Source organism: Schistocerca nitens, chromosome 10 (genome assembly GCF_023898315.1).
Source record: "Schistocerca nitens isolate TAMUIC-IGC-003100 chromosome 10, iqSchNite1.1, whole genome shotgun sequence".
Taxonomy (NCBI): Eukaryota; Metazoa; Arthropoda; class Insecta; order Orthoptera; family Acrididae; genus Schistocerca; species Schistocerca nitens.
The window spans coordinates 46,001,249-46,029,079 of NC_064623.1; the positions used below are offsets into that span (position 1 = coordinate 46,001,249).

The following is a 27,831-nucleotide window of genomic DNA, read 5'->3' on the forward strand; positions in this document are numbered from 1 at the left end:
CGAATTGCTCAACACGTGGGGCGTGAGGTCTCCACAGTACATCGATGTTGTCGCCAGTGGTCGGCGGAAGGTGCACGTGCCCGTCGACCTGGGACCGGACCGCAGCGACGCACGGATGCACGCCAAGACCGTAGGATCCTACGCAGTGCCGTAGGGGACCGCACCGCCACTTCCCAGCAAATTAGGGACACTGTTGCTCCTGGGGTATCGGCGAGGACCATTCGCAACCGTCTCCATGAAGCTGGGCTACGGTCCCGCACACCGTGAGGCCGTCTTCCGCTCACGCCCCAACATCGTGCAGCCCGCCTCCAGTGGTGTCGCGACAGGCGTGAATGGAGGGACGAATGGAGACGTGTCGTCTTCAGCGATGAGAGTCGCTTCTGCCTTGGTGCCAATGATGGTCGTATGCGTGTTTGGCGCCGTGCAGGTGAGCGCCACAATCAGGACTGCATACGACCGAGGCACACAGGGCCAACACCCGGCATCATGGTGTGGGGAGCGATCTCCTACACTGGCCGTACACCACTGGTGATCGTCGAGGGGACACTGAATAGTGCACGGTACATCCAAACCGTCATCGAACCCATCGTTCTACCATTCCTAGACCGGCAAGGGAACTTGCTGTTCCAACAGGACAATGCACGTCCGCATGTATCCCGTGCCACCCAACGTGCTCTAGAAGGTGTAAGTCAACTACCCTGGCCAGCAAGATCTCCGGATCTGTCCCCCATTGAGCATGTTTGGGACTGGATGAAGCGTCGTCTCACGCGGTCTGCACGTCCAGCACGAACGCTGGTCCAACTGAGGTGCCAGGTGGAAATGGCATGGCAAGCCGTTCCACAGGACTACATCCAGCATCTGTACGATCGTCTCCATGGGAGAATAGCAGCCTGCATTGATGCGAAAGGTGGATATACACTGCACTAGTGCCGACATTGTGCATGCTCTGTTGCCTGTGTCTACGTGCCTGTGGTTCTGTCAGTGTGATCATGTGATGTATCTGACCCCAGGAATGTGTCAATAAAGTTTCCCCTTCCCGGGACAATGAATTCACGGTGTTCTTATTTCAATTTCCAGGAGTGTAGTTAGTTCTTTGCGTAAGTTAATGCCTGTGGACGCTCCCGCTCCCTTTAGAACGCTAGCTGCTTTCTCTATTCCTTGATCGTAATTCCAGTTTAAAACATTTCACTCATTACTTTTCGTCATTAGGGCATAAGATCTAAAGTCAGATGAACAGCACGATAAAATTTTCAAGATCGTAAGGGGTAAAAATGATTCGTGATCTATTTGTAGACAAAGTGGATGACTACAGACCCAGTTCCGTTCCATGTGTGGTGTCACCGCCAGACACCACACTTGCTAGGTGGTAGCCTATAAATCGGCCGCGGTCCTTTAGTATACGTCGGACCCGCGTGTCGCCACTATCAGTGATTGCAGACCGAGCGCCGCCACACGGCAGGTCTAGAGACACTTCCTAGCACTCGCCCCAGTTGTACAGTCGACTTTGCTAGCGATGGTTCACTGACAAATTACGCTCTCAATTGCCGAGACGATAGTTAGCATAGCCTTCAGCTACGTCATTTGCTACGACCTAGCAAGGCGCCATTATCATTTGCTATTTATCTTGTGATGCATGTACCGTCAGACCGATGTTCACCAATTATGGATTAAAGTTAAGTATTCCAGCAGCTATGTACCTTTTTTGCTAGTCTCAATTCCTTGTCATTTTCCAGAACTCACGCCATCCTGCGTGAGCTTAAACGCGTGCCCTTCGGCCTCCCGTCCTCGTGGATTGGCTGTCTTGCCAGTCCACAAAACCATGTTTTAATGGAATTGAGTATCGAGACAGTTGGAATTCTGAAGTTAGCCGTGATAAAATAAAAGGAGCGAAAGGTGAACTACAAGTTGTACACAAGCCAGGCTGCCGTTAAAATAGCTGAAGGACTTGAAGCGAAGGCAATAGTTGATAATCATGTGATGCAAGGTTCTGACATAGCCCGCATTTTATTCAATATGTACATAGCACAAGCGATAAAGGATGTCATAGACAAATTTGAAAAAGCCGTTAAAGTTCATGGAGAAGAAATAAAAAGTTTTAGGTTTCTAATGACACTGTAATTCTGTCATAGGCATCAGAGAAGCTGTAAGATCAGTTGAATACAATGGACAGTACATTGAAACACTACGATATGGACATTAATGAAAGACGAAATGATAATGGCATATAGGCGAATTAAATCATGCGATGCTGTGTGACTTAGACGAGGGAATGTGATTGAGAAAGTAGTTTGGGCAGCACAGTAACTGATGATGTAAAATGCGGAAGTAATAGTGGGAAAATATTTTTAAAAAAAATTAAATATTTTAACATCGAATGGAAATTTAGCTGCTAGGCAGACATTTTTGGCAATATTTGTCTGGAATGGAAATGGGATTTGGGTAGTAAGCAATACGGATAAGAAGGGGAAATGTGGAGCTGCAGAAGAATAAGATGGTAAAAACTAATGAAGCAATACTGACATACTGCGAGTTTCTTCACATCAGCTGTATCAGGTATAAGTCCACTACCCAAAAGCAACGTATGAAAATTTGTGCCTGATCGGAAGTCGAACCGAGATTTCCCACTTATCGCCAACGGTCGCCTTAAGAACATCTGTTGTCTCCGCACTGACTCAAAATTGCATGTATTAATAAAACAGTCTGGTGTTCCTGTGGGAATTAGATGAGGAAATGTGCAGAAAGTAGCTTGGACAGCAGAGTAACAGATAATGTGTCTATATGGACTGTTTTAAGAAAGACTATTATAATAACTATACAGGGTGGCCAATTGATAGCGACCGGGCCAAATATCTCACTGCAAAGAAAGAAACTTCTTTAGCTTGAAGGTGGAAACCAGATGGCGCAGTGGTTGACCTGCTAGATGGCGCTGCCATAGGTCAAACGGATATCTACTGCGTTTTTTTAAAATAGGAGCCCCCGTTTTTATTAAATATTCGTATAGTACGTAAATAAATATGAATGTTTTAGTTGGACCACTTTTTTCGCTTTGTGGTAGATGGCGCTGTAATAATCACAAACATATGGCTCACAAGGTCAGACGAACAGTTGGTAACAGGTAAGGTTTTTAAATTAAAATACAGAACGTAGGTACGTTTGAAAATTTTATTTCGGTTGTTCCAATGTCATACTTGTACCTTTGGGCACTTATCATTTCTGAGAACGCATGCTGTTACAGCGTGATTACCTGTAAATACCCCATTAATGAAATAAATGCTCAAAATGATGTCCGTCAACCTCAATCCATTTGCCAATACGTGTAACGACATTCCTCTCAACAGCGAGTAGTTCGCCTTCCGTAATGTCCGCCCATGCATTGACAATGCGGTGACGCATGTTGTCAGACGTCGTCGGTGGATCACGATAGCAAATATCGTTCAACTTTCCCCACAGAAAGAAATCTGGGGACGTCAGATCCGGTGAACGTGCGGGCAATGATATGGTGATTCGACGACCAATCCACCTGTCATGAAATATGCTATTCAATACCGCTTCAACTGCACGCGAGCTATGTGCCGGACATCTATCATGTTGGAAGTACATCGCCATTCTGCCATGCAGTGAAACATCGTGTAGTAACATCGGTTGAACATTACGTAGGATATCAGTATACATTGCACCATTTAGATTGCCATCAATAAAATGGGGGCCAATGATCCTTCCTCCCATAATGCCGCACCATACATTAACTCGCCAAGGTCGCTGAAGTTCCACTCGTCGCAGCCATCGTGGATTTTCCGTTGCCCAATAGTGCATATTATGCCGGTTTACGTTACCGCTGTTGGTGAATGACGCTTTGTCGCTAAATAGAACGCGTGCAGAAAGTCTGTCACCGTCCCGTAATTTCTCTTGTGCCCAGTGGCAGAACTGTACACGACGTTCAAAGTCGTCGCCATGCAGTTCCTGGTGCATAAAAATATGGTACGGGTGCAATCGATGTTGATGTAGCATTCTCAACATCAACGTTTTTGAGATTCCCGATTCTCGCACAATCTGTATGCTTCTGATGTGCGGATTAACCACGACAGCAGCTAAAACACCTACTCGGGCATCATCGTTTGTTGCAGGTCGTGGTTGACGTTTCACATGTGGCTGAACATCTCCTGTTTCCTTAAATAACGTAACTATCCGGCGAACGGTCCGGACACTTCGATGTTGTCGTCCAGGATACCGAGCAGCATACATAGCACACGGCCGTTAGGCATTTTGATCACAATAGACATACATCAACACGATATTGACCTTTCCGCAATTGGTAAATGGTCCATTTTAACACGGGTAATGTATCACGAAGCAAGTACCGTCCGCACTGGCGGAATGTAACGTGATACCACGTACTTATACGTTTGTGACTATTACAGCGCCATCTGTCACAAATCGAAAAAAGTTGTCCACCTGAAACATTCATATTTCTTTATGTACTACACGAATATGTAATAAAAAATGGGAGTTCCTATTTAAAAAAAAACGCAGTTGGTATCCGTTTGACCTATGGCAGCGACATCTAGCGGGCCAACCACAGCGCCATCTGGTTTCCCCCTACAAGCTAGACGAGTTTTGTTCTTTGTAGTTTTTTCGTTTGATACTTATTTCGTGAGATATTTGTCCCGTTCACTATCAATGGACCACCCTGTAATTGTCCTATATTTGTATGGTTCATATATGACGGAAATGTATGACTTATATTTTTTCTCCTCGAGGATGATTGTATTAATCACAGCCGGTAGAGAATGAATATAACATTGCACTGTTGATAGCAAAAATTGCTTTTTTCATTCTCTATGGGCCACAATGTGTATATTCTTATATCATAGTCCATTAAATTCATCATTCAATAGGCCCAACATTATACGGATTCCCACAACAGGTGGATTGAGACAAGGCGGAATCGGGACTAATATTATCGCGTGACCGCCTTGGCTTGTAATAGTTGCATGCATGTCTGAAGCAACAGACATTGTTAACAATCCACAGCTGTACGAAATACATATGGATGTTTCGATTGGTCCGAGAAGCTTGCACGGATAGCTGAAGTGGTTTAGGCGACCTCTCGTGATAAGTATGAGACCCGGATTCGTGTCGAAGTCCGGCGTATGTGTTCATATGTCACTAATGGGTAGTACATCTACAGCTAATCCAGCTGCTGTCAGTAAATTAGTTTCGGACAAAAATGGAGCCCAATCACGGGAAGCAAAAGAGGTCTGTGACATAATTTGATTAGCAGAAGGGGGAGGTTGGTGGAGTACATCCTCAGGCATCTAAAGGGAGAGAATCTGAAAATGGAGGCCAGTGGTGGGGTAAGAAAGGGAGAATGAGACCAATATGAATACGTATGAGAGACGTTCAATAAGTAATGCAACATTTTTTTTTTCGAAAAGCAGGTTTGTTTCATTCGGTTTACAAAACACCCTATTATTCCCCACTCTTCTGGCTACAAAACACTAATTCTCGACATAATCTCTGTGCGACGCGACGGCCTTACGCCACCTCACTAGGACGGCCTGTATGGCCACGTGGTACCCCTCTACTGGTCGACACCGGTGCCAGTCCTGCTACGTCAATAAGAAAATCGTCATCCGCGTGTTCCTTCCAGTATAGTGAATTCTTCATAGCGCCAAATACATGGAAGTGAGAAGGTGCGAAATCCAGGACGTGGGGTGGATTAGGAAGAACAGATCAATGGAGTTTTGTGGCCTTCTCTCGAGAGCGAAGACTTGTGTGAGGCCTTGCGTTTTCAGGGAATAGGAGAAGTTCGTCCGTATTTTTTTTCTCTCTCTTTTTCTTGGCAATGAACACGCAACAGTTGTTTCTTGAGTTTCCTGAGGGTTGCATATTACACTACTGGCCATTAAAATTGCTACACCAAGAAGAAATGCAGATGATAACCGGGTACTCATTGGACAAATATATTACACTAGAACTGACATGTGATTACATTTTCACGCAATTTGGGTGCGTAGATCCTGAGAAATCAGTACCCAGAACAACCACCGCTGGCCGTAATAACGGCCTTGATACGCCTGGGCATTGAGTCAAACAAAGCTTGGATGCCGTGTACAGCTACAGCTGCCCATGCAGCTTCAACACGATACCACAATTCATCAAGAGTAGTGACTGGCGTATTGTGACGAGCCAGTTGCTCGTCCACCGTTGACCAGACGTTTTCAATTGGTGCGAGATCTGGAGAATGTGCTAGCCAGGGCAGCAGCCGAACATTTTCTGTATCTAGAAAGGCTCGTACAGGACCTGCAACATGCGGTCGTGCATTATCCTGTTGAAATGTAGGGTTTCGCAGGGATCGAATGAAGGGTAGAGCTACGGGTCGTAACACATCTGAAATATAACGTCCACTGTTCAAAGTGCCGTCAATGCGAACAAGAGGTGACAGAGACGTGTAACCAATGGCACCCCATACCATCACGCCGGGTGATACGCCAGTATGGTGATGACGAATACACGCTTCCAATGTGCGTTCACCACGATGTCGCCAAACACGGACGCGACCATGATGCTGCTGTAAACAGAACCTGTGTTCATCCGAAAAAATGACGTTTTGCCATTCGTGCACCCAGGTTCGTCGTTGAGTACACCATCGCAGGCGCTCCTGTCTGTGATGCAGCGTCAAGGGTAACCGCAGCCGTGGTCTCCGAGCTGATTGTCCATGCTGCTACAAACGTCGTCGAACTGTACGTGCAGATGGTTGTTGTCTTCCAAACGTCCCCATCTGTTGACTCAGGGATCGAGAAGTGGTTGCCCGACCCGCTACAGCCATGCGGATAAGATGCCTGTCATTTCGACTGCTAGTGATACGAGGTCGTTCGGATCCAACAGGGCGTTCCGCATTACGCTCCTGAACCCACCGATTCCATATTCTGCTAACAGTCATTGGATCTCGACCAACGCGAGCAGCAATGTCGCGATACGACAAACCGCAATCGCGATAGGCTACAATCCGACCTTTATCAACGTCGGAAACGTGATGGTACGCATTTCTCTTCCTTACACGAAGCATCACAACAACGTTTCACCAGGCAACGCCGGTCCACTACTGTTTGTGTATGAGAAATCGGTTGGGAACTTTCCTCATGTCAGCACGTTGTAGGCGTCGCCACCGGCGCCAACCTTGTGTGAATGCTCTGAAAAGCTAATCATTTGCATATCACAGCATCTTCTTCCTGTCGGTTAAATTTCGCGCCTGTGGCACGTCATCTTCGTGGTGTAATTTTAATGGCCAGTAGTGTATTAGTGGAAGAACGTGCATAGAATGTTTTAAACGTCTTAAGAACGCTGATTTTGATGTTGAAGACTGGCTTCGCGGTGGAAGACAGAACGTTTTCGTAGGTACTGAAACAGACGAAGACAGTCACAGGACATCGTTATAGAAAGCAACTCATGCGTTCAAGTCCAGCACTGAAACACAAACGGCCACAATACAGCGATAGACACGTAAAGGTCTGTGCTCGACCCCATGTCGCAAAACCCGTCAAAATATACATGGACACGTTCAAATGAGGTGTCCTATCCCTCCCGCCGTATTCTCCATACGTTGCTCTGTCTGACTGCCACCTTTTTCGATCGTGACATACAGTCTGGCTGACCAGCACTTCCGATCATACGAACAAGTGCAAAATTGGATCGATCCATGGACCCCCACAAAAGACGCCCTGTTCTTCCGCCACAGGATACGTATGCTATCCGAAAGATGGGAGAATGTAGTGGCCAGCGATGGGCAATACTATGAACCATAATTTTTTTGTAAGTTTTTCACAATAAAGCTCCGAACTTCGAGAAAAAAGTTGTAGACCTAGTAACATTTCTTCGGAGGAAAGGTGGTGTAGCGCCATTCCATGGGTTGCCGTTTCGCTACCGGTTAGAAGTGACGAACCCATCTTTCGTCGCCTGTGACGATGTTCGACAAAAAATTGTTTACGATTATAACACTCTCGTCTGCTACTGTTATACCATAACCTTAAAGTTGGAAGCAGGTCGTGAAATAAAACTATCTTGTTAAAGCAGTTATGGTATAAAGTGACAGAGCAGTGTTACCCTCTGAGAGGAATTTTGTTATGTTGACCGTGTTGTACCTAACGGAGGTGGCTTATCGGAAGTGAAAGTCAAAGTTACGTAAATATTTAAACAGTAACAAACAATATTTTACCTATCTACGCTGTTCAAAGAATAAAGAAAACCGTCGCCAGCCTAATTAGGCAAAATAATGATTAACATTCTCGTTGCGAAAATAGTTATTAGTAATTTTAACGGATAAACACAACCTATACTTGGCCACACGCGAGTGCAATGAACTCTGACACACTCATATGTTTACGGTAAGATTGAAACTAACAGTTGGAGCAGCACCAACTATTTGCAAAATTATAACAGCTACCGAAACACACTATTACTTTCAGGGCTTACACAAAGTGAATGGTCTTTATAACATTACTATTAATATGCACTCCTAATACACAAGAGAGACAAACACTTAGCAAACAAGAGTGTATAACGTTTCACAACAGCAGCTTTCTCACTTTTACTACATTGAAACACAATGTTAACAAAATTGCAAGAAAGTGGCTCACCTTTTAGAATTTACTACAGATATCAAGGTGATCATTAGCTAAGCAAAACTTTAGAAGCCTCAGTCTTAAGAACTTTTAATTTTGCAGTTTGCAACAGCACTTTAATAAGCAGTTTTAATAGGAAAATTATTTTCAGCAAACAACATTTACTTTAACTCACTCTCTTGCCACATTAACTTTAACTTTCTTTTTACTAAGTTCAAGAGGCATTAATTAGCATAACATTGGTCATAAAAGTTCTTTCAGTAGGGACACTCGGTGATTAGTTCAAACGGAAAGGAACCTGAGAGGTGTTATGATGAGGAGAAAAATCAAGGTTGGTACATAAATTCAGATATAAATTACCTTATATTTGAGCACAATAACACCTCCATTAAGCTGATCCTTCACTGTACATCATTATAGTATTACGTTACAGTGATTGCGCAACGTGGTGGCAACTGCATGTTGGTAGGTGGATTCGCAGACTGAATTGCTGGACTATGTCATTTCTTGGTGGCGACGACAGATACAAATTCCAGAATAGTTCCAGCTATTTATCCATCCATCCGAGGCATTGGAAAGTAGCAGGAAAAGCCTCTCTCGGAACCAGCACAATATGCATCTTTTACATGGCAGTGCACGGACTCGTAGCTCGCCTCCGACTGGTAGCTCGTCTCCGACTGGTGGCTCGTCCCCGACTGACTATCAGTTCCACCTTTTCCACCTAGGCCAACCACAATTGACGCGCGCTACACAGTTCCGTTCCCGAGGGGAACCACACAACCTTTTACATACAGAATAACTAAGAACCCTAAGTGAGGATCAGCAATTTACATAACAGCAACCAAATTCATTCAATAAAACAGAACATTTGCATATATTGACATTTCTACAAAAAATTATTCACACAGAAATTATAATTATATAGAGTAAGTTTTGTTCCCTCCAAATGGGACAAAGAATTTAAATAACAGATACACTACATTGCATAGAATCAAATCATGACATCAAAGTTTTAACAAAGAAAGGAGTATACAGTTTTGTGTTATCTATTCAAACAAACACATTTACAGAAGCACAGCAATGTAATATTAAATGAAACAAAAGCGAAATAAATCAGTAGAGCATTAGAGCTATGGTGTTACACGATCAGCCTCGTAACGCGTTAGGAGTTCCGCACAGATGGTTCTCCGTTGCTCTTTCTGGTCTTCCGCTAGGCGCCGAGGAACCCACACCTTTGAGTACCCCAACTGGTGGAAGAGTGTGTCAGCACTGCCAACAGAGACGTCCAGATGTGCAGCGAGGTGTTTGATCGTGATCCGTCGATCACCTAGAACAAGAAAGTCCGATCGTTGCCCAACGATTCACCGTGCTTATGTTCCCTGCCAAGTCTCCGTAAGCATTCCGCAACTGAGAAGGCATTTTCAAAGTTATGTATACCGCCGCCACTTATCGGAGCTCTAAATGAAACTACAGGGACTCAGTCCAACAGTAAATTCCGAATTTTTTTTTTTCAGCCGAATCTGCTCGACAGGAAAATGTTGCATTACTTATTGACGCCCCTCGTAAATGGAGGTTCAAATGGAAGTAGTTCACAGCAGTTAAGCAGAGATGCAGAGACTTAGACAGGACAGAGTTGAGCGTGCTTGGATTGTATACGTGATTTCATTAGATTGTTCTTCTTTATCTTGTGCTCTTGTACCACATGGGTGCAGGTTAGGCATGGCTGTTAACGGATATGGCGTAGTTAGTTTAACTGGTAGCCGGATGCCCTCCGTGTCGCCATCCCGTGCCACTTCCGCGGCGTTACATGCGTATCCCAAGAGTCTGCAGCTAGTGTTACTGGTGTGAAAGTGTCGGCAATTCACGAAATCTGCAGGCATCCGAGGCCGTTGTCATTGAACTAAAAATCCTCTGTGTTGTTAGGCCGCGTCATATTTCTTCACACAACCGACGTTTTGACACCTCAGCTGGGATCTTCTTCAGAATCTTCTGGTGTCCACAGTAGATCGAGCACTCATCTGCAGTGGACACCAGAAGGTCCTGAAGATGATCCCAGCAGAGGTGTCGAAACTTCGATTGTTTGAAGAAATGTGACGCTTCCTAACATTCCAGAATCGCGTAGCTAAGGTTGGACATCGGTACCAGCCCACTACTCACCACCTAAAAACCACATCCATGCCAGTCAGTACACCGAACCTTATTGTTAATACACCAGGTGGATTCTATCTGGATTTGACGCAACTCTCTTCCGACAGCGGCCCTTTAACACGCACATCTCTCTAGACAGGTTCGATCTGTGATGGATTAAGTAACATTATGAATGTCCATGTAGCGTGCTCCTTTTTTTCACCATCAAAGTTACCTACATAATCTGTTAATAAGCTTCCTTGAATGTAAAGGTTAATTATAAACAAGATCTGTCACAGTGGAACTAAACTGAAGCGCCAAAGTAATAATTTGTAAAATTTGTGTTAAGATCTTATGGGACCAAACTGTACATCGGTCCCTAAGCTTACGCACTACTTAATCCAACTTAAACTAACCTATGCAATGGACAACACACACACCCATGCCCGAAGGGGGACTCGAACCTCAGATGGGGGAAGCCGCGCGGACCGTGACAAGACGCCCCTGACCGAGTGGCTACCCGCCACGGAGAAGCGCCAAAGAAACTGGTATAGGCATGCGTATTCAAATACAGATATACGAGGGTTGTCCAGAAAGTAAGTGACGATCGGTCGCGAAATGGAACCAGATCGTGTCGCGTTTTCAGTTTTGAGTGAACAGTGAGCACGTAAAGATGCATAGGGAATGCTCCTGCAGCGTTTCTGATGAAAAGTGTTTGATCACCCACAATACAGTCCGCAACTTGCTCCCCCTGAGTCTCATCTCTGCTCACATGAATATCTGGCTATGAAGAAAAAATTTTTCCACAGACAACGAGCTGCAGTCCAGTGCAGATAACTGGCCGAAAACACAGGCGGCTGCTTTTTATGACGAGGATATTGGAAAGTTGATACAACAACTACGACAACACTCGAAATTGGAGCGGCGACTATGTAAAGAAGCAGGTGGAAGGTGTACCTAACTGTTGCAACTAAAACGTTTCTGATTTTCACTATGGTTTCCATTTCGCGACCGATCGGAACTTACTTTCTGGATAACCCTCGTATGTAAACAGACAGAACACGGCACTGCGGTCGGCCTGCTGCAGTGGCAGGTTATCAAGATTGAAGTGGGCTTGACAGAGGTGTTAAAAAGTCGGCGTACGACCTATGAGACACAGCATCTCCGGGGTAGCGGTGAAGTGCGGATTTTCGCGTACGACCATTTCACGAGTGTACCGTGAATATTAGGAATCCGGTAAAATATCAAATCTGCAACATCGCTGCGGCCGGAAAAAGATCCTGCAAGAATGGGACCAACGTTGACTGAAGAGAATCGTCCAACGTGACAGAAGTGGAACACTTCCGCAAACCGCTGCAGATTTCAGTGCGGGACCAACAACAAGTGTCAGCGTGCGAACCATTCAGCGAAACATCACCGGTATGGGCTTTCCGAGCCGAAGGTCCACTCGTGTACCCTTGACTGCACAATACAAAGCTTTACGCCTCGCCTGGGCACCTCAACCACGACATTGGACTGTTTATGACTGGAAGCATGTTGCTTGGTCAGACGAGCCTCGTTTCAAATTGTATCTTGAGGATGGACGTGGACGGGTATGGAGACAACCTCAAGAATCCATGGACACTGCATATCAGCAGGTTACTGTTCAAGCTTGTGGAGGCTCTGTAATGGCGAGGGGCGTGTCCAGATGGAGTGATATGGTACCCCTGATACGTCTAGATACGTCTCTGACAGGTGACACGTACGTAAGCTTCCTGTCTCATCATCTGCATCCATTCATGGCCATTGTGCATTCCGACGGACTTGGGCGATTCCAGCGGGACAATGCGACACCCGACGTCCTGAATTGCTACAGAGGGGCTCCAGGAACACTCTTCTGAGATTGAACACTTCCGCTGACCACCAAACTGGGATGCCTTGCAACGTGCTGTTCAGAAAAGATCTCCACCCCCTCGCACTCTTACGGATATATGGACGGCCCTGCAGGATTCATGGTGCCAGCTGCCTCCAGCACTACTTCAGACATTAGTAGAGTCCATGCCACGTCGTGTTGCGTCATTTCTGCGTGCTCGCTGGAGCCCTACACGAAATTAGGCAGGTGTACCTGTTTCTTCGGGTCTTCAGGGTATAAAAATAATCATGGACGTAATTCAGATCGTGTTATGAGCTCATATGTGTTAACGAACTTATTTAGTACCTTCAATTCAAGTAGCAATCCCATTGGACAGCACACATTATAAATGTAGATCCATGACTGTGTTTGTAGAATGCAGGGACAATACAGTGATTTATCTGAATTGTGATTTTTTCTTGCCGTCTGTATTATTGCTTTAGTTATGAGAAAGACAACTAATACTTTTTGATGTTTCTGTTTCAGTTATTTTGACACAAATGGTTATAGACTTCGTGCTGTCCATTATCCGTATTGTCTGTAGCATACTTCTCCTCATTGGAGCCATTCAGGTAAAGTGTCTTATTATATAAGTACACTGTATTCATCGGAAACTGAAAAAAATCCTTTTAGAAACTGTTTGTTCCTTTCCTTGTGTTAGTAATGAAATGCTGAGACCGTATTGCTTCTGTATTATTATTCTTACTGTCACATTTTGGTTAGAAGCTCGTCGTAACAGTTCTAATGGAAATATTCTTTTTTTTCGGTAAATGTCATGGGAGTTCGTTTTCAGGATGACAAAACCACAGTGCTCCCAACATATCTTAAATTAAAGACACAGATCTGTAGCCAGTAATGTCAGCTTCGTCTTTTACATTCCAGAAGAAGGCTGGCATGCTTCTTCCATGGATGGCTGTGGAAACCGTCGTGGATGTAGGAGCGGCTGTAGCAGGCATTATCGTATGCATTGTTAATTTCCCGCATGACCGCACGGCTATCATCGGCTCTATTGTGTATGCCTCTACCGTCATCTATGTGTGTAAGTATACTATCATTATATAGTCTGGTGCAAAAGTCACTGCACTAACTCACTTGCTGTTTCACTGACGTCTACGGTACTTGAAACATCCTAATGAGCTATTTTCACAATTTATGAAAAACTCATTCAAATTTTTATTGAAACACATTTAATTTCCTAATTCTAAGAGTTTGAAATGGCTTTTGTGGAACTGTACGAGTACTTCATTCAGCATTATTATGTATCCGTTGTATTCTAGGTCAGACATGTTCCTCACAGAAACATTGCATTTGGTTTATCTTAGTAATATAAAAATTTTTCATAAATTATTTTGCTCGCTTTTGAGCACAGTTTGTCACCTCTGTACACAAACAGCGTTACCTCATCTGTGAAAGAGTAATATGCAAATTCTTTTGCAAAGTTTCTTATCTGGTACAGTTAGCCGCCTATAACTGTAACAGTGAAATACTGGCCCACAATCTGACGATAGAGAGGCCTAGCGATGGTTGTGAAGTCAAGAGTTGCCACAAAATATACAATTCACCCTGAATTCTGAAGCTAATAACGTACTGTAAAAAATAACTGTATAAAGTGAAAAGGATGATGTGTGTCATCCTATTGTTTTTATCTGTATGAACCAAATAACATCTCGAAGAAGGGGCAGGTTCCGCTTACAATAAAATCAATATTTCCCCAGCATCCCAGTCTGATGAGGGTTAAGAACCCTCTACTAAATGGACAATCACTAAATGAAATAGAACGTTGAATTGTGTGTTCCTGTTTGTGCCGTTAATACGGTGTGTTGTTAATATGGCTTACGGTGGCAATTCCGTGCTTTAATAAGATAAACTGTTATTATTTGTGAACAAAGAATCTTTCCGTCTCCTTAGATTGTTCTTATACCACATATTCCGAGCCCCATCCACTTTCATGTATCTATCCAAAAAAGATGAACGTATACGGAACGTATGTATGCCCTGAAAATACAAAAATCGAATTAAGGATGTGCGACGAAATAAGCGTTAATGAAACATTCGTTACGTCGCCTTCCCCTATAAGCTTGCTTAAAGACGCATAAGTTATCTGTTACGCGAAATATTACCATTTTGTTCAGTGACCATATTCAATAATATAAATTCACTTCATGGATCAAGCAAGATAGGAAAAGAATGTAGCATAAATGGAAGAGCATGGCAATCACCAAAGTACATGAACGGAGGTGTAGTCTATTTAGCTGCCACCTCAGTACAGGTGACATACGTTTATTGAACACTCCGCTTTTATACGGTGTCCTTGGTTAGAATATTTTTGATCACCAGTAGTACAGATAACAAATAACAACCATCTCTCGCAGGTGTACAGAAAAATCTAATCAAGTGTAATGAATGAAATGGTACACTATAAAGAAAATTTTGTAAACAAGTGAGAAAAGAAGTACAAATCAGATTTCACAATATGGTATCAAAGCTGGCTCTTTCAAACGGCAGTGGACGTGGTGCACATGCTGTTATGATGCTAGTAGATAGGAAGGTTGCGGAATAAAGTGCTGTAATAACAACGTCCAGCAAGAAGTGGTGCAGGAAGTCCTTACTGTTGATGGGTTAAAGAGATTTTGAAGGTGCAGAAGGAGAGATACCCATTACTGCTTACTAATGGATGATGGTGATGATGATAAAACTGACGCTGTTCCTTATTAGCAAGTAAAAACATCCATTCAGGAGAATCACTTTTTATAAAGATATATTTCCACAAACAGTAGTTCAAATTTGTATTTACTTACATAACCAAAAATAATAGAGGCAATGGCATACTAACTGAGTGTAACCGGCATTACCTCTTCACTGTATGGATGAGCATCAACAAAAATTAACGAATAGGCAATCTTGAACTGAATCTCTACACTGAAGATTTTTTTGTATATGCAAAGATTAAACCTTTCTTCAGAGACAGTAATAGAGATCACTGTAATTTGGAAGTATTAACTTTATTGCTCAGATGATAGCATGTGGAGCTGTCCACATCAACACAACGAATATAAATGAGACACAATATAACAATGCTTATGTATTCACAATATTAAAAACTACCGTCCTATCAGCTTGCTCTCAATTTTGTACAAAATTTTCACAAAGATCTTGTTAAACCGAATTAGTTCCACCCTAGACTCAGCCCAACCTATAGAACAAGCATGATTCCGAAGCAATTTTAGCACTATTGACCACATTCTGACCGTTAGTGAAGTGATAAGCAGAGCGAATGAATACCAACTGCCTCTCTGCATTGCCTTTGTTGACTCTGAAAAGGCATTTGACTCCGTTAGCCATGTAGCTGTCCTCCAAGCTTTGAGTGAGCAAGGAGTGGGAGCAGCATACATTGAAGTGCTCAGGAAAATCTACGAGAATTCTTCAGCTTATGTTAACATCGGCGAATCAACTCAAGAATTCCGCATCATGAGGCGTGTCAAGCAAGGCGATCCCATCTCCCCAAAACTGTTCTCTGCTGCATTGGAAATGGCTATGTCAAAGTTGAGGTGGGAAGGTAAGGGAATTAGAATTAATGGAAGAAGGCTTACCAACTTGAGATTTGCTGATGATATTGCCTTACTGGCCAAAGACTTCGCAGAGCTCCAAAACTTAGTTACAGATCTTGCATCGGAATGTCAGCTGGTTGGCTTGAACATGAACCTTTCCAAAACAAAAGTAATGTCCAACAAATGGGTCCCAGCTGGAGATGTGAAGGTCAAGGACAGTCTGCTAGAAGAGGTCAGTGAATATGTCTACCTTGGCCAGATTATAAATATGAAGGGAGACATAAGGCCAGAAATCTATCGACGCATCAAGCTTGGCTGGCAAGCATTTGGTAAGAATTCAAAAGTGTTCAGATCAAAAATGCCAGTAAATTTGAAGAAAGCAGTATTTGATCAATGCATTCTTCCTGTGATGACGTATGGCTGCGAGACATGGACACTGAACTCATTTACAAAAGGGAAACTTAGGACAGCACAGAGAGCCATGGAGAGATCAATGCTGGGCTATGCAAGAAAGGACAGGAAAAAGGCAGATGACATCCGGTCTGTGACGAAAGTTAATGACATCTTAGAGACAGTAGGTTCCTTGAAATGGCAGTGGGCTGGCCACGTCGCAAGAAGAAAAGACAACAGATGGACGGTAGCTAGTACTGGAGTGGAGTCCGAGGGAGTACCGGAGGCCTAGAGGAAGACCACCAGACAGATGGGACAAAGACATCAAGAAGATCGCTGGTAACACCTGGCAGAGAACTGCCCAAGACCGTCCCACTTGGAGAAGACTGCTGAAAGCCTACCTGAATCCACGACTCGAAGAGGCCACATCATTTAATGATTGAATTGGCTGATGATGATGATGATGATGATGTTAGATATGCATTGTTCTCCTACTTCTATAGTTTTCATATTTTGATCTGTTGATCTGTCGTCATCTATAGGTGAAAACCATCAGCATTTTCAGCATGGGAAACAAAGGCTCTTGTTGTCAATTCGCGTTCCACTCTTTTGGGATAGTATGTTACATTTGGTTCCAAAACTATGCAGCACATTCAGGTGAGCATTCTTCCCAATGAACCACTGGTGTGAAGAATTTCCATCAAAACTGCTTGGCCCAGTTCAGTTAAGAACATCGGACACAATTTCAATTCTTACTGGAGTATACACGCCAGTGAATACATGTGACAGGCTAAAGCTTTGTGTAAGACTGGGATTCTTGCAGATCACTATTACTTTTAAGAACATTGCACTACGTGATGTACTACTCAGGGATAGCTCACAGACTGACTCCAACATTCCAGCTGCCACACCATCCCTTAACAAGACAAAAGGGCGCACTGATGATTTTAAAAAGATACCAATAGGTATAACGCAAATTTGGAATCTCCAGAAATTTAGAAATAAAGTCTATCTTATTAGTTACATCTTCTATCAACATAAACTGAAATTTTGAATCTGGGTCTCTAAATCCCTGTTAACAATGAATTAACCAATGAGTGCTGTAAATAAACCCCCATGCACACTAAACACTGTAACTGAAAAACTGGAATATGTGTGTGACACTGTTACTGACAAACTGGAATATGTGCGTGACACTTAATGAGCTGTCAGTGGAAGATCAGCAGCAATTGTTTACTATACACGAGGAGCCAGTAGCTTTTCTAAAAGCAGCAGCTTTGCTTCTGATTTACTACGTTAAATTTAGTTGATATAAACGTGAGTAGCGGTAAGTATTGTAGCAAACGTTTCTGTTAATACAGCATACAGGTTAAATTGCCACAATTTGTTTGCCTTTTGTTAACGTGTCCCTGAAGGTACTCTTTTGTGATGGGGTCTCCGAAACACAGTCAACGATAAATGAATCATTTGCCATTCTGTAGAACGAGATAATTTACTTAATTTACTTCAGCCTAAACAAAACCTTTTACTTTCTCTCATATGTTGTTGTTGTGGTCTTCAGTCCTGAGACTGGTTTGATGCAGCTCTCCATGCTACTCTATCCTGTGCAAGCTTCTTCATCTCCCAGTACCTACTGCAACCTACATCCTTCTGAATCTGCTTAGTGTATTCATCTCTTGGTCTCCCTCTACGATTTTTACCCTCCACGCTGCCCTCCAATGCTAAATTTGTGATCCCTTGATGCCTCAAAACATGTCCTACCAACCGATCCCTTCTTCTAGTCAAGTTGTGCCACAAACTTCTCTTCTCCCCAATCCCATTCAATACCTCCTCATTAGTTACGTGATCTACCCATCTTATCTTCAGCATTCTTCTGTAGCACCACATTTCGAAAGCTTCTATTCTCTTCTTGTCCAAACTAGTTATCGTCCATGTCTCACTTCCATACATGGCTACACTCCATACAAATACTTTCAGAAACGACTTCCTGACACCTAAATCTATACTCGATGTTAACAAATTTCTCTTCTTGAGAAACGCTTTCCTTGCCATTGCCAGTCTACATTTTATATCCTCTCTACTTCGACCATCATCGGTTATTTTACTCCCTAAATAGCAAAACTCCTTTACTACTTTAAGTGTCTCATTTCCTAATCTAATTCCCTCAGCATCACCCGACTTAATTCGACCACATTCCATTATCCTTGTTTTGCTTTTGTTGATGTTCATCTTATATCCTCCTTTCAAGACACTGTCCATTCCGTTCAACTGCTCTTCCAAGTCCTTTGCTGTCTCTGACAGAATTACAATGTCATCGGCGAACCTCAAAGTTTTTACTTCTTCTCCATGAATTTTAATACCTACTCCGAATTTTTCTTTTGTTTCCTTTACTGCTTGCTCAATATACAGATTGAATAACATCGGGGAGAGGCTACAACCCTGTCTCACTCCTTTCCCAACCACTGCTTCCCTTTCATGCCCCTCGACTCTTATAACTGCCATCTGGTTTCTGTACAAATTGTAAATAGCCTTTCGCTCCCTGTATTTTACCCCTGCCACCTTCAGAATTTGAAAGAGAGTATTCCAGTCAACATTGTCAAAAGCTTTCTCTAAGTCTACTAATGCTAGAAACGTAGGTTTGCCTTTTCTTAATCTTTCTTCCAAGATAAGTCGTAAGGTCAGTATTGCCTCACGTGTTCCAACATTTCTACGGAATCCAAACTGATCTTCCCCGACGTCCGCTTCTACCAGTTTTTCCATTCGTCTGTAAAGAATTCGCGTTAGTATTTTGCAGCTGTGACTTATTAAACTGATAGTTCGGTAATTTTCACATCTGTCAACACATGCTTTCTTTGGGATTGGAATTATTATATTCTTCTTGAAGTCTGAGGGTATTTCGCCTGTCTCATACATCGTGCTCACCAGATGGTAGAGTTTTGTCATGACTGGCTCTCCCGTGGCTACCAGTAGTTCTAATGGAATGTTGTCTACTCCCGGGGCCTTGTTTCGACTCAGGTCTTTCAGTGCTCTGTCAAACTCTTCACGCAGTATCTTATCTCCCATTTCGTCTTCATCTACATCCTCTTCCATTTCCATAATATTGTCCTCAAGTACATCGCCCTTGTATAAACCCTCTATATACTCCTTCCACCTTTCTGCTTTCCCTTCGTTGCTTAGAACTGGGTTGCCATCTGAGCTCTTGATATTCATACAAGTGGTTCACTTCTCTCCAAAGGTCTCTTTAATTTTCCTGTAGGCAGTATCTATCTTACCCCTAGTGAGACAAGCCTCTACATCCTTACATTTGTCCTCTAGCCATCCCTGCTTAGCCATTTTGCACTTCCTGTCGATTTCATTTTTGAGACGTTTGTATTCCTTTTTGCCTGCTTCATTTACTGCATTTTTATATTTTCTCCTTTCATCAATTAAATTCAATATTTCTTCTGTTACCCAAGGATTTCTATTAGCCCTCGTCTTTTTACCTACTTGATCCTCTGCTGCCTTCACTACTTCATCCCTCAGAGCTACCCATTCTTCTTCTACTGTATTTCTTTCCCCCATTCCTGTCAATTGTTCCCTTATGCTCTCCCTGAAACTCTCTACAACCTCTGGTTCTTTCAGTTTATCCAGGTCCCATCTCCTTAAATTCCCACCTTTTTGCAGTTTCTTCAGTTTCAACCTGCAGTTCATAACCAATAGATTGTGGTCAGAATCCACATCTGCCCCAGGAAATGTCTTACAATTTAAAACCTGGTTCCTAAATCTCTGTCTTACCATTATATAATCTATCTGAAACCTGTCAGTATATCCAGGCTTCTTCCATGTATACAGCCTCCTTTCATGATTCTTGAACCAAGTGTTAGCTATGATTAAGCTATGCTCTGTGCAAAATTCTACAAGGCGGCTTCCTCTTTCATTCCTTCCCCCCAATCCATATTCACCTACTATGTTTCCTTCTCTCCCTTTTCCTACTGATGAATTCCAGTCACCCATGACTATTAAATTTTCGTCTCCCTTCACTACCTGAATAATTTCTTTTATCTCGTCATACATTTCATCTATTTCTTCATCATCTGCAGAGCTAGTTGGCATATAAACTTGTACTACTGTAGTAGGCATGGGCTTTGTGTCTATCTTGGCCACAATAATGCGTTCACTATGCTGTTTGTAGTAGCTAACCCGCACTCCTATTTTTTTATTCATTATTAAACCTACTCCTGCATTACCCCTATTTGATTTTGTATTTATAACCCTGTAATCACCAGACCAAAAGTCTTGTTCCTCCTGCCACCGAACTTCACTAATTCCCACTATATCTAACTTTAACCTATCCATTTCCCTTTTCAAATTTTCTAACCTACCTGCCCGATTAAGTGATCTGACATTCCACGCTCCGATCCGTAGAACGCCAGTTTTCTTTCTCCTGATAACGACGTCCTCTTGAGTAGTCCCCGCCCGGAGATCCGAATGGGGGACTATTTTACCTCCGGAATATTTTACCCAAGAGGACGCCATCATCATTTAATCATACAGTAGAGCTGCATGTCCTCGGGAAAAATTACGGCTGTAGTTTCCCCTTGCTTTCAGCCGTTCGCAGTACCAGCACAGCAACGCCGTTTTGGTTAATGTTACAAGGCCAGATCAGTCAATCATCCAGACTGTTGCCCCTGCAACTACTGAAAAGGCTGCTGCCCCTCTTCAGGAACCACGTGTTTGTCTGGCCTCTCAACAGAGATCCCTCCGTTGTGGTTGCACCTACGGTACGGCCATCTGTATCGCTGAGGCACGCAAGCCTCCCCACCAACGGCAAGGTCCATGGTTCATGGGGGGTTCTCTCATATAACCCCTATGATTTATTTCTCAGTAATACCTCAATGTATTTGCTTTGCTTAACATTTGCCTCTATATTCCGTGTATTTCTCACTTTCATGTTCCAGTGCTGGGTGGGTACTTCCTCGTAGTTGTCTACAGCTACTACCAGACTCTCTGCACCAACTCAGATTCTGTCAGGCTTTTAGAGGACAGCGAGACTGCAGAGACTTGAAGAAAGGTGACTAGAGTTGGCAGCTTTATTCGCCGTTACTTATGTGAAATGTGCCACTGATGTAATTACTACTGACTCTGATTCTTACTTATCGATACATCTGTCAATGTTGAAGGAACTAAAGTTATCAGCTCTCACTTCTGTTTTAGACAGTGCGTCTAGAATCCAGGCTCAACGTTTATAATGAATAGTGTCTATATTTCAGAAGCCATATATCTCTGACGCAACTTGACCTTTCTATTTTCACAAACAGAGAATTGCATAACTAATCCCAGATAGCACAGAAGTGTACAAGTATTAATTTTACACCTTTTTCATAGAAATTCGTATATATCGTCCTCAACTGTTGCTTCTAGCAAAGGGTAATTCTCTATGTGCTGTTCAATGAACTCAGAAAAAACTTAACTATTTACTTCCATTACGGTAATTTCTACTACTGCATTTCCATTTTTGTAAGTGACTGATGTACTTTGTAGCACAAAATGTGAAATGTTCCAGCTGTTTAATGTTGCTGACGGAAGATTAATGTCTGAATGTATATTTATTGAAATTAATAAATGACAAATTTCTGTTCACGCCTTGGCAATTTCCTTTTGTGACAAACTCCACTTCATGAAAATATTGCTGACACTTAACCAGTGTTCTGTTGGACAGTATAACAGAAGGAACTAGCCAATAATTATAATGTTCGAAAACGTGACAAAATTTATTTTTAAGCTGGCAAGATAGCGCCTGAACAATCAGATTTTTTTGGAGTATCGCTGCATAAAGAAATTTCCGTATATAATCCATCAATCAATCAAAACTGTAAATGATGAAATATTACTAGTTAGGTCTCTCAATGGCTTATCCCGGGAGTTGTTAGTGTCAATTGCATCATTCTGTCATAGAAGTAATAGCTGTTTTGAAATTTCTGCTCAGTCAGATCTTAAAGCGTACTCTTTGCTATAAGAATTATATTAAAGAGCGTTAAGTCATTCAGTTAATTCACACATCATTTGAATCGGAAGAAATTTTTGGCTGTAAATTATATAAGCTCACTCTGTCTTTCAAAGATGAAACATAAAACCTTTGAAAATGGAGTACACCAACAATAAAGTCATACAGTGTATAGATAAAACAAATAAGTTCAAGTTATTTTGATGTGAAAAGATTTACCAGTTCTGAAACTCACAAATGAGCAAAATAAGACAAATGACGTTCGTTTATTGGTGCCTCAGTGTGATACTTGGAGGCAGCTCTTCTCTAAAGCAAAATATATACGCTCTGCAAAATAGAGACTTTAAAATTATGAATTGCGTTCTCACCTATACGTCTGTTTAAGCAATTGGGTAATCTGTCTAATGACTCACCATATATGTGGAATTTTTTTTTTTTTTTTTTTTTTTTTTTGTATTTGTTCACGTCAGTTCCCTTCAAAACAATGTATATCACTGAGACTGACATACATATCGTAGAAGAAAATCCCTCTAATAACTCTTACTTTGCTCATATATGAGTTTTGTATACAGGTACAATAAATTGTCTTTGATAATCATGTACGGAAATACAATGTCTGGTTAACTACGTAAAACTTTCAGATGCAAATTAATTTGACTTCTATAATACAATTAATTGTGTGTAAGTACTGAGTTCTTGAACAGCGGTAAATACGCAGTTACATTGCCAGCTTGTAGATATATGTAGTTATCTACATACGTGAAACTGCCATACAACGATGCCATAGAACACGTTTTTTATATCTCAGTTCTTCAGCAGTGATGCAGATGACAAGAAACTTCAAGCTGCCCAAAAGAAGCTAATTAGGGGCATGACTGCTAAGACCAAGGCAGAGATCATCTAGAAGGAAACATTACAGAATGTTTCGCAAATAATCAAGGAATAATAGCTGTATACATGGTCAGTGTAGGAGATTAATAACTTGCTTAAAAAGAAAAGGAAGATAGATGATCACGACTTTCAGTTAGGGACATGGAGAGGAGTGACATAAAAAGGACTGGACACAAATCATATGCGATCAGACTAGATGAAAGACATCAGACACAGGTGGATTGAAAGTTTTCATTTGCTGATCCTCAGAGTGGGTGATTTATGAAGGTTGCTTAAATTGCACAGTTCACAGCATAAAAGTTTCGTGAACGTTGTCTATTAAACACGTAACTAAAGCAAGAATAAACCAAGATAATATCTATTACTTTCTATGTGTACTTCTTCGCTTCCTACATGGGGTTATTTTTCCGACGTACCCCTTGTATATTTCCACCCCTGATTTTGATCGGATTGTTTCAATGGTGTTTGTTCTATGACTTTTGTACTTTCTCTTTCCATATTTATTAGCGGCCTCATTTCTGTTATGTACACTCACCCTGCAGGGGAGGGTTTGCTGATGTGAAACTTCCTGGCAGTTTCAATAACTGCGTGCTGTCTGCGAGTCAAACTTGGAACTTTTGATTCTCGCGTGCAAGTGCTCACCTAGCGGAGCTATCCAAGTACCCGCCGTCACAGATGTGCTTGTACCAGAATTTCCCTCTCTTGAGTCGTGCTTGGATACTTCAGTCGGCCGTGCACTTGCCTGTTAATGCCAAATGAGGGATATTGGTGTACATTTGTTTAGCCACTTTGACATATGCAGACTAAGTACATTTCGATGTTTTTACTCATAAAACTTCCTGGCAGATTAAAACTGTGTGCCCGACCGAGACTTGAACTCGGGACCTTTGCCTTTCGCGGGCAAGTGCTCTACCAGGAGCTTCTGTAAAGTTTGGAAGGTAGGAGACGAGGTACTGGCAGAAGTAAAGCTGTGAGTACCGGGCGTGAGTCGTGCTTCGGTAGCTCAGTTGGTAGAGCACTTGCCCGCGAAAGGCAAAGGTCCCGAGTTCGAGTCTCGGTCGGGCACACAGTTTTAATCTGCCAGGAAGTTTCATATCAGCGCACACTCCGCTGCAGAGTGAAAATCTCATTCTTTTTACTCATAACTGAAAATGTCATGTTCTAAAATGGTTTCCCACAGCATTCAAGCCTGATTATGTGGTAAAGCATTCTGTTGTATGACTTTTCATCTACTGTCCACTTACCATTTCTACCTGTATTTACATGGTGTTTAACTGTATTTTACTTTATTGTATATCATGTGATCCACGCACTGACTTACCAATTAAATGACAGTAACCCAAACTATGCGTGTTTAACGGGTTAAACATTATAACTGCACTTTTCATTCTGTTATTTTGCTGTGGATTGTATACAATTGTTGTTTTGTGCCATGTATTCTAATATGGTTTTCTGATATGCGTGCAGCTGTTTGAAAATGTCTACACAACCAAAACACCGTAGTATAAAAAAGAAATAAAATACATATAAAAAAACAGCCAATGCAGGAAACTAATTCTTTTAATCGATTAAGAAAAAGTATGTACACCAAACGTGCTGTATGGAACCATAATTTCTTGTTAAACAGCAAAGAAATGATTAATTGAAATGCTAAATGTTACAAGCGAAACGAATCTCAGTAAAAATTCAGACTAGTATTTGTGCAATAAATGTACAGCTCATACGAGATGCTCACTCGTGCGTTTATTAATGGTTTGATTGGATTTGGCTTTAATTCCGAACGCAGGCAGTAATCTAATTGTGGGATACACGTTTGGCCATATTCAAAGGACTTGATATAATTACTTTGTTTGCTATCAAGAGCAACTATTGCCTCTCTATTTGTAAATTTCAACGGGGGAAATGTCGTTTAAAGTCTGCAAGAAAACAGTAATGGTATCTGACACTACGGATTATCTAAAATGTGCAACTGAATATGAGTAAACGTATTCAGTATAGATGATCAAGGAAAGCATTTCACTGATAATTTAAAAGACATTTCTAGAGCAAAAACAGCTATTCACATTAGTTATGGGAGGTGGAAAGGAGCAATCAAAAGTATATCTAATTATACTCCATGAAAAGAGCATTCGGTATATCGAGGTATTCAGTCCTCAAAGTTTAGCAATCATTTGACAAGCAAGATTGACCTTAACGTTACGGTTCTTAATGAGGATTGATTTGTTAGTAAATGCTATGGACACCATTCTGTTTGCAAATGATCGACCTACTGGAGAGACTGCAAACGGTTACTGAAAAAAATCATGTTACCTAAAATACTATGCCAATAAATTAAGCACACTAATAAATAGGCAACCTGATTCACTGGAAGAATGTAATTAATTATACGTGCTCTTGGTGTAATGTTAAACATTTTACGTCTAAATCGTTCTCGAGTACCATTTTAGGATGGACAGAGATAATGCATTATGTTATACACAATAAAATTGTATACAGTGATATTGATCAGCAATTTTTAGTTTTATTGCAAATAACTTATCCGTACTAGAGGTTATGTAGAATAATGAATTTCACGAAGACTGCAATGGTTACTAACCAGAAATACAGTGTCAAGGCACTTTAAGCATTTATAGATTGTATTTCCTCCAATCAAATGTTAAATAACCCTAACATCTAATAAAACTACGTGATGTAGAAACACAAACACATGAAGAGTACCCAAAAGACAAACAGACTCTGCAGACACCCCATGGTGTGGCACTTAAATTCGATATTTTTTTTTGTAATACACAACAAGAACTTCTCTTATGGTTAGATACATATCACAACCAAAGTCAATCTCGAAGGTAAAACACCACCAAAGAAGATGGTACAAAAGAGAGTCGAAAGTAAAATTATTTCGTAATACACAACAAGAACTTCTCTTATGGTTAGATACATATCAAACCAAAGTCAATCTCGAAGATAAAACACCACCAAAGAAGATGGTACAAAAGAGAGTCGAAAGTAAAATTATTTATTATTCGCTTATTATTTATCATTTATAGAGTACAAAACACACACAAACACAACATGAAGATTGGTTGTTTATCGCCATAACTCCAGACCTTTACAATAATTCGAGCAAAGGTTTTGCACACTTTACAAGCTCTATGGAGCCATGAATTAAATATTTTCACCAAAAAAATTGTCTGTATTGCTTATTAAAATACATGCAGCGCACTTACTGGCACTACATAAATAAACTGTAGGTTAGGGTTCTAGGCATTTTTGAACGACTCTGCTATGCACGACGTAAAGACTTCGGGGAAATCTTCCCAGTTTCTGCTTTTACATACAGAAAAACTATGGACAACACCTGACAGTACTTAGTACTGAAAATTAGAAAGGTATGTGGGAAACCCCTTTACTTGCTGTGTAATACTACGAGAACGTGCTTAATTACTAACGTGAAAAACTTTATTAACGTTATACATCTTTATCCTCCGTGGATACTTATTTATTATTCAAGATAGTGACCTTGGTGACAAAGATAGCGCTCCCAACGAAAGACTAGTTTATTGATACTGTCACTGTAGAATATTTTGTTGACATAGTCACAACCTTACCTCTGATTGTACCGCTTCATCATTATGAAAATAAAGTCCTCGACGGCTTTAAGTTTTGGAAACAGGTGAAAATCGGAAGGGGGAAAAATCGGGTCTCTATGGAGGATGATCGAGGACAGTAAGCCGGCCGCTGTGGCCGAGCGGTTCTAGGCGCTTCATTCCGGAACCGCGTGCTGCTACGGTTGCAGGTTGGAATACTGCCTCGGGCATGGATGTGTGTGATGTCCTTAGGTTAGTTAGGTCTAATTAGTTCTAAGGGACAGATGACCTCAGATGTTAAGCCCCATAGTGTTTAGAGCCATTTTTGATGACAGTGAAATGAAGGCGTCGTGTTGTGCAGATGTCCCAGCGCTCGTGTGTGGTCTGACTTTTTCATGCTGCAGAAGAGGGTGATACATGTGTGGACGAACTCGTCCAATTCGTGCTTTCAGTTTTCCTGCAGTTAGAAATTCAATTACAGTAAGCTGTTTCTCACGCACCGACATAGTAGTTGAGCCGCAAATGCCGTGTTACACAGTCGAGTTCGGAGCCCTCTAGCGGAAGAGGACTGAAATTTGGTCAGCGAAACGGCAAGTCGACCCATATTGAGACCAGAATAAAAATTTCGGAGGTATTACTATTTAGAAGATCTTGTAATATTGTAATACTTGTTCAGCTCGTGCATTCCATCAATATGTCATGGTTATGCTACGTAGCTAGAAGAAATTTTTTGATAAGTTTAGTAATGCTGTGCGATGCGGCGTAGAGGGCAAAGGATGGAGGACTCAGTAGA

The 27,831-nt window shown here is 41.9% G+C and overlaps 1 protein-coding gene across 1 annotated transcript; it reads left to right on the forward strand.

The window, feature by feature from the left end:
• The first annotated feature begins 13,128 nt into the window (after nucleotides 1-13,128).
• On the forward strand, nucleotides 13,129-21,676 carry LOC126210548 (uncharacterized). The gene is made up of 3 exons (XM_049939801.1): nucleotides 13,129-13,211; nucleotides 13,522-13,678; nucleotides 21,515-21,676. Exons 1-3 carry the CDS (start codon nucleotides 13,140-13,142, stop codon nucleotides 21,619-21,621), a joined length of 336 nt encoding a protein of 111 aa, XP_049795758.1. The 5' UTR covers nucleotides 13,129-13,139; the 3' UTR covers nucleotides 21,622-21,676.
• Nucleotides 21,677-27,831: the final 6,155 nt, after the last annotated feature.

Coding starts and splice junctions, on each gene's coding strand:
- LOC126210548 (XM_049939801.1), top strand. CDS start 13,140: ATGGTTATAGACTTCGTGCTGTCCATTATCCGTATTGTCTGTAGCATA. Junction 13,212..13,521: donor TCCTCATTGGAGCCATTCAG/GTAAAGTGTCTT, acceptor TTTACATTCCAG/AAGAAGGCTGGCATGCTTCT. Junction 13,679..21,514: donor CTCTACCGTCATCTATGTGT/GTAAGTATACTA, acceptor TTCATGTTCCAG/TGCTGGGTGGGTACTTCCTC.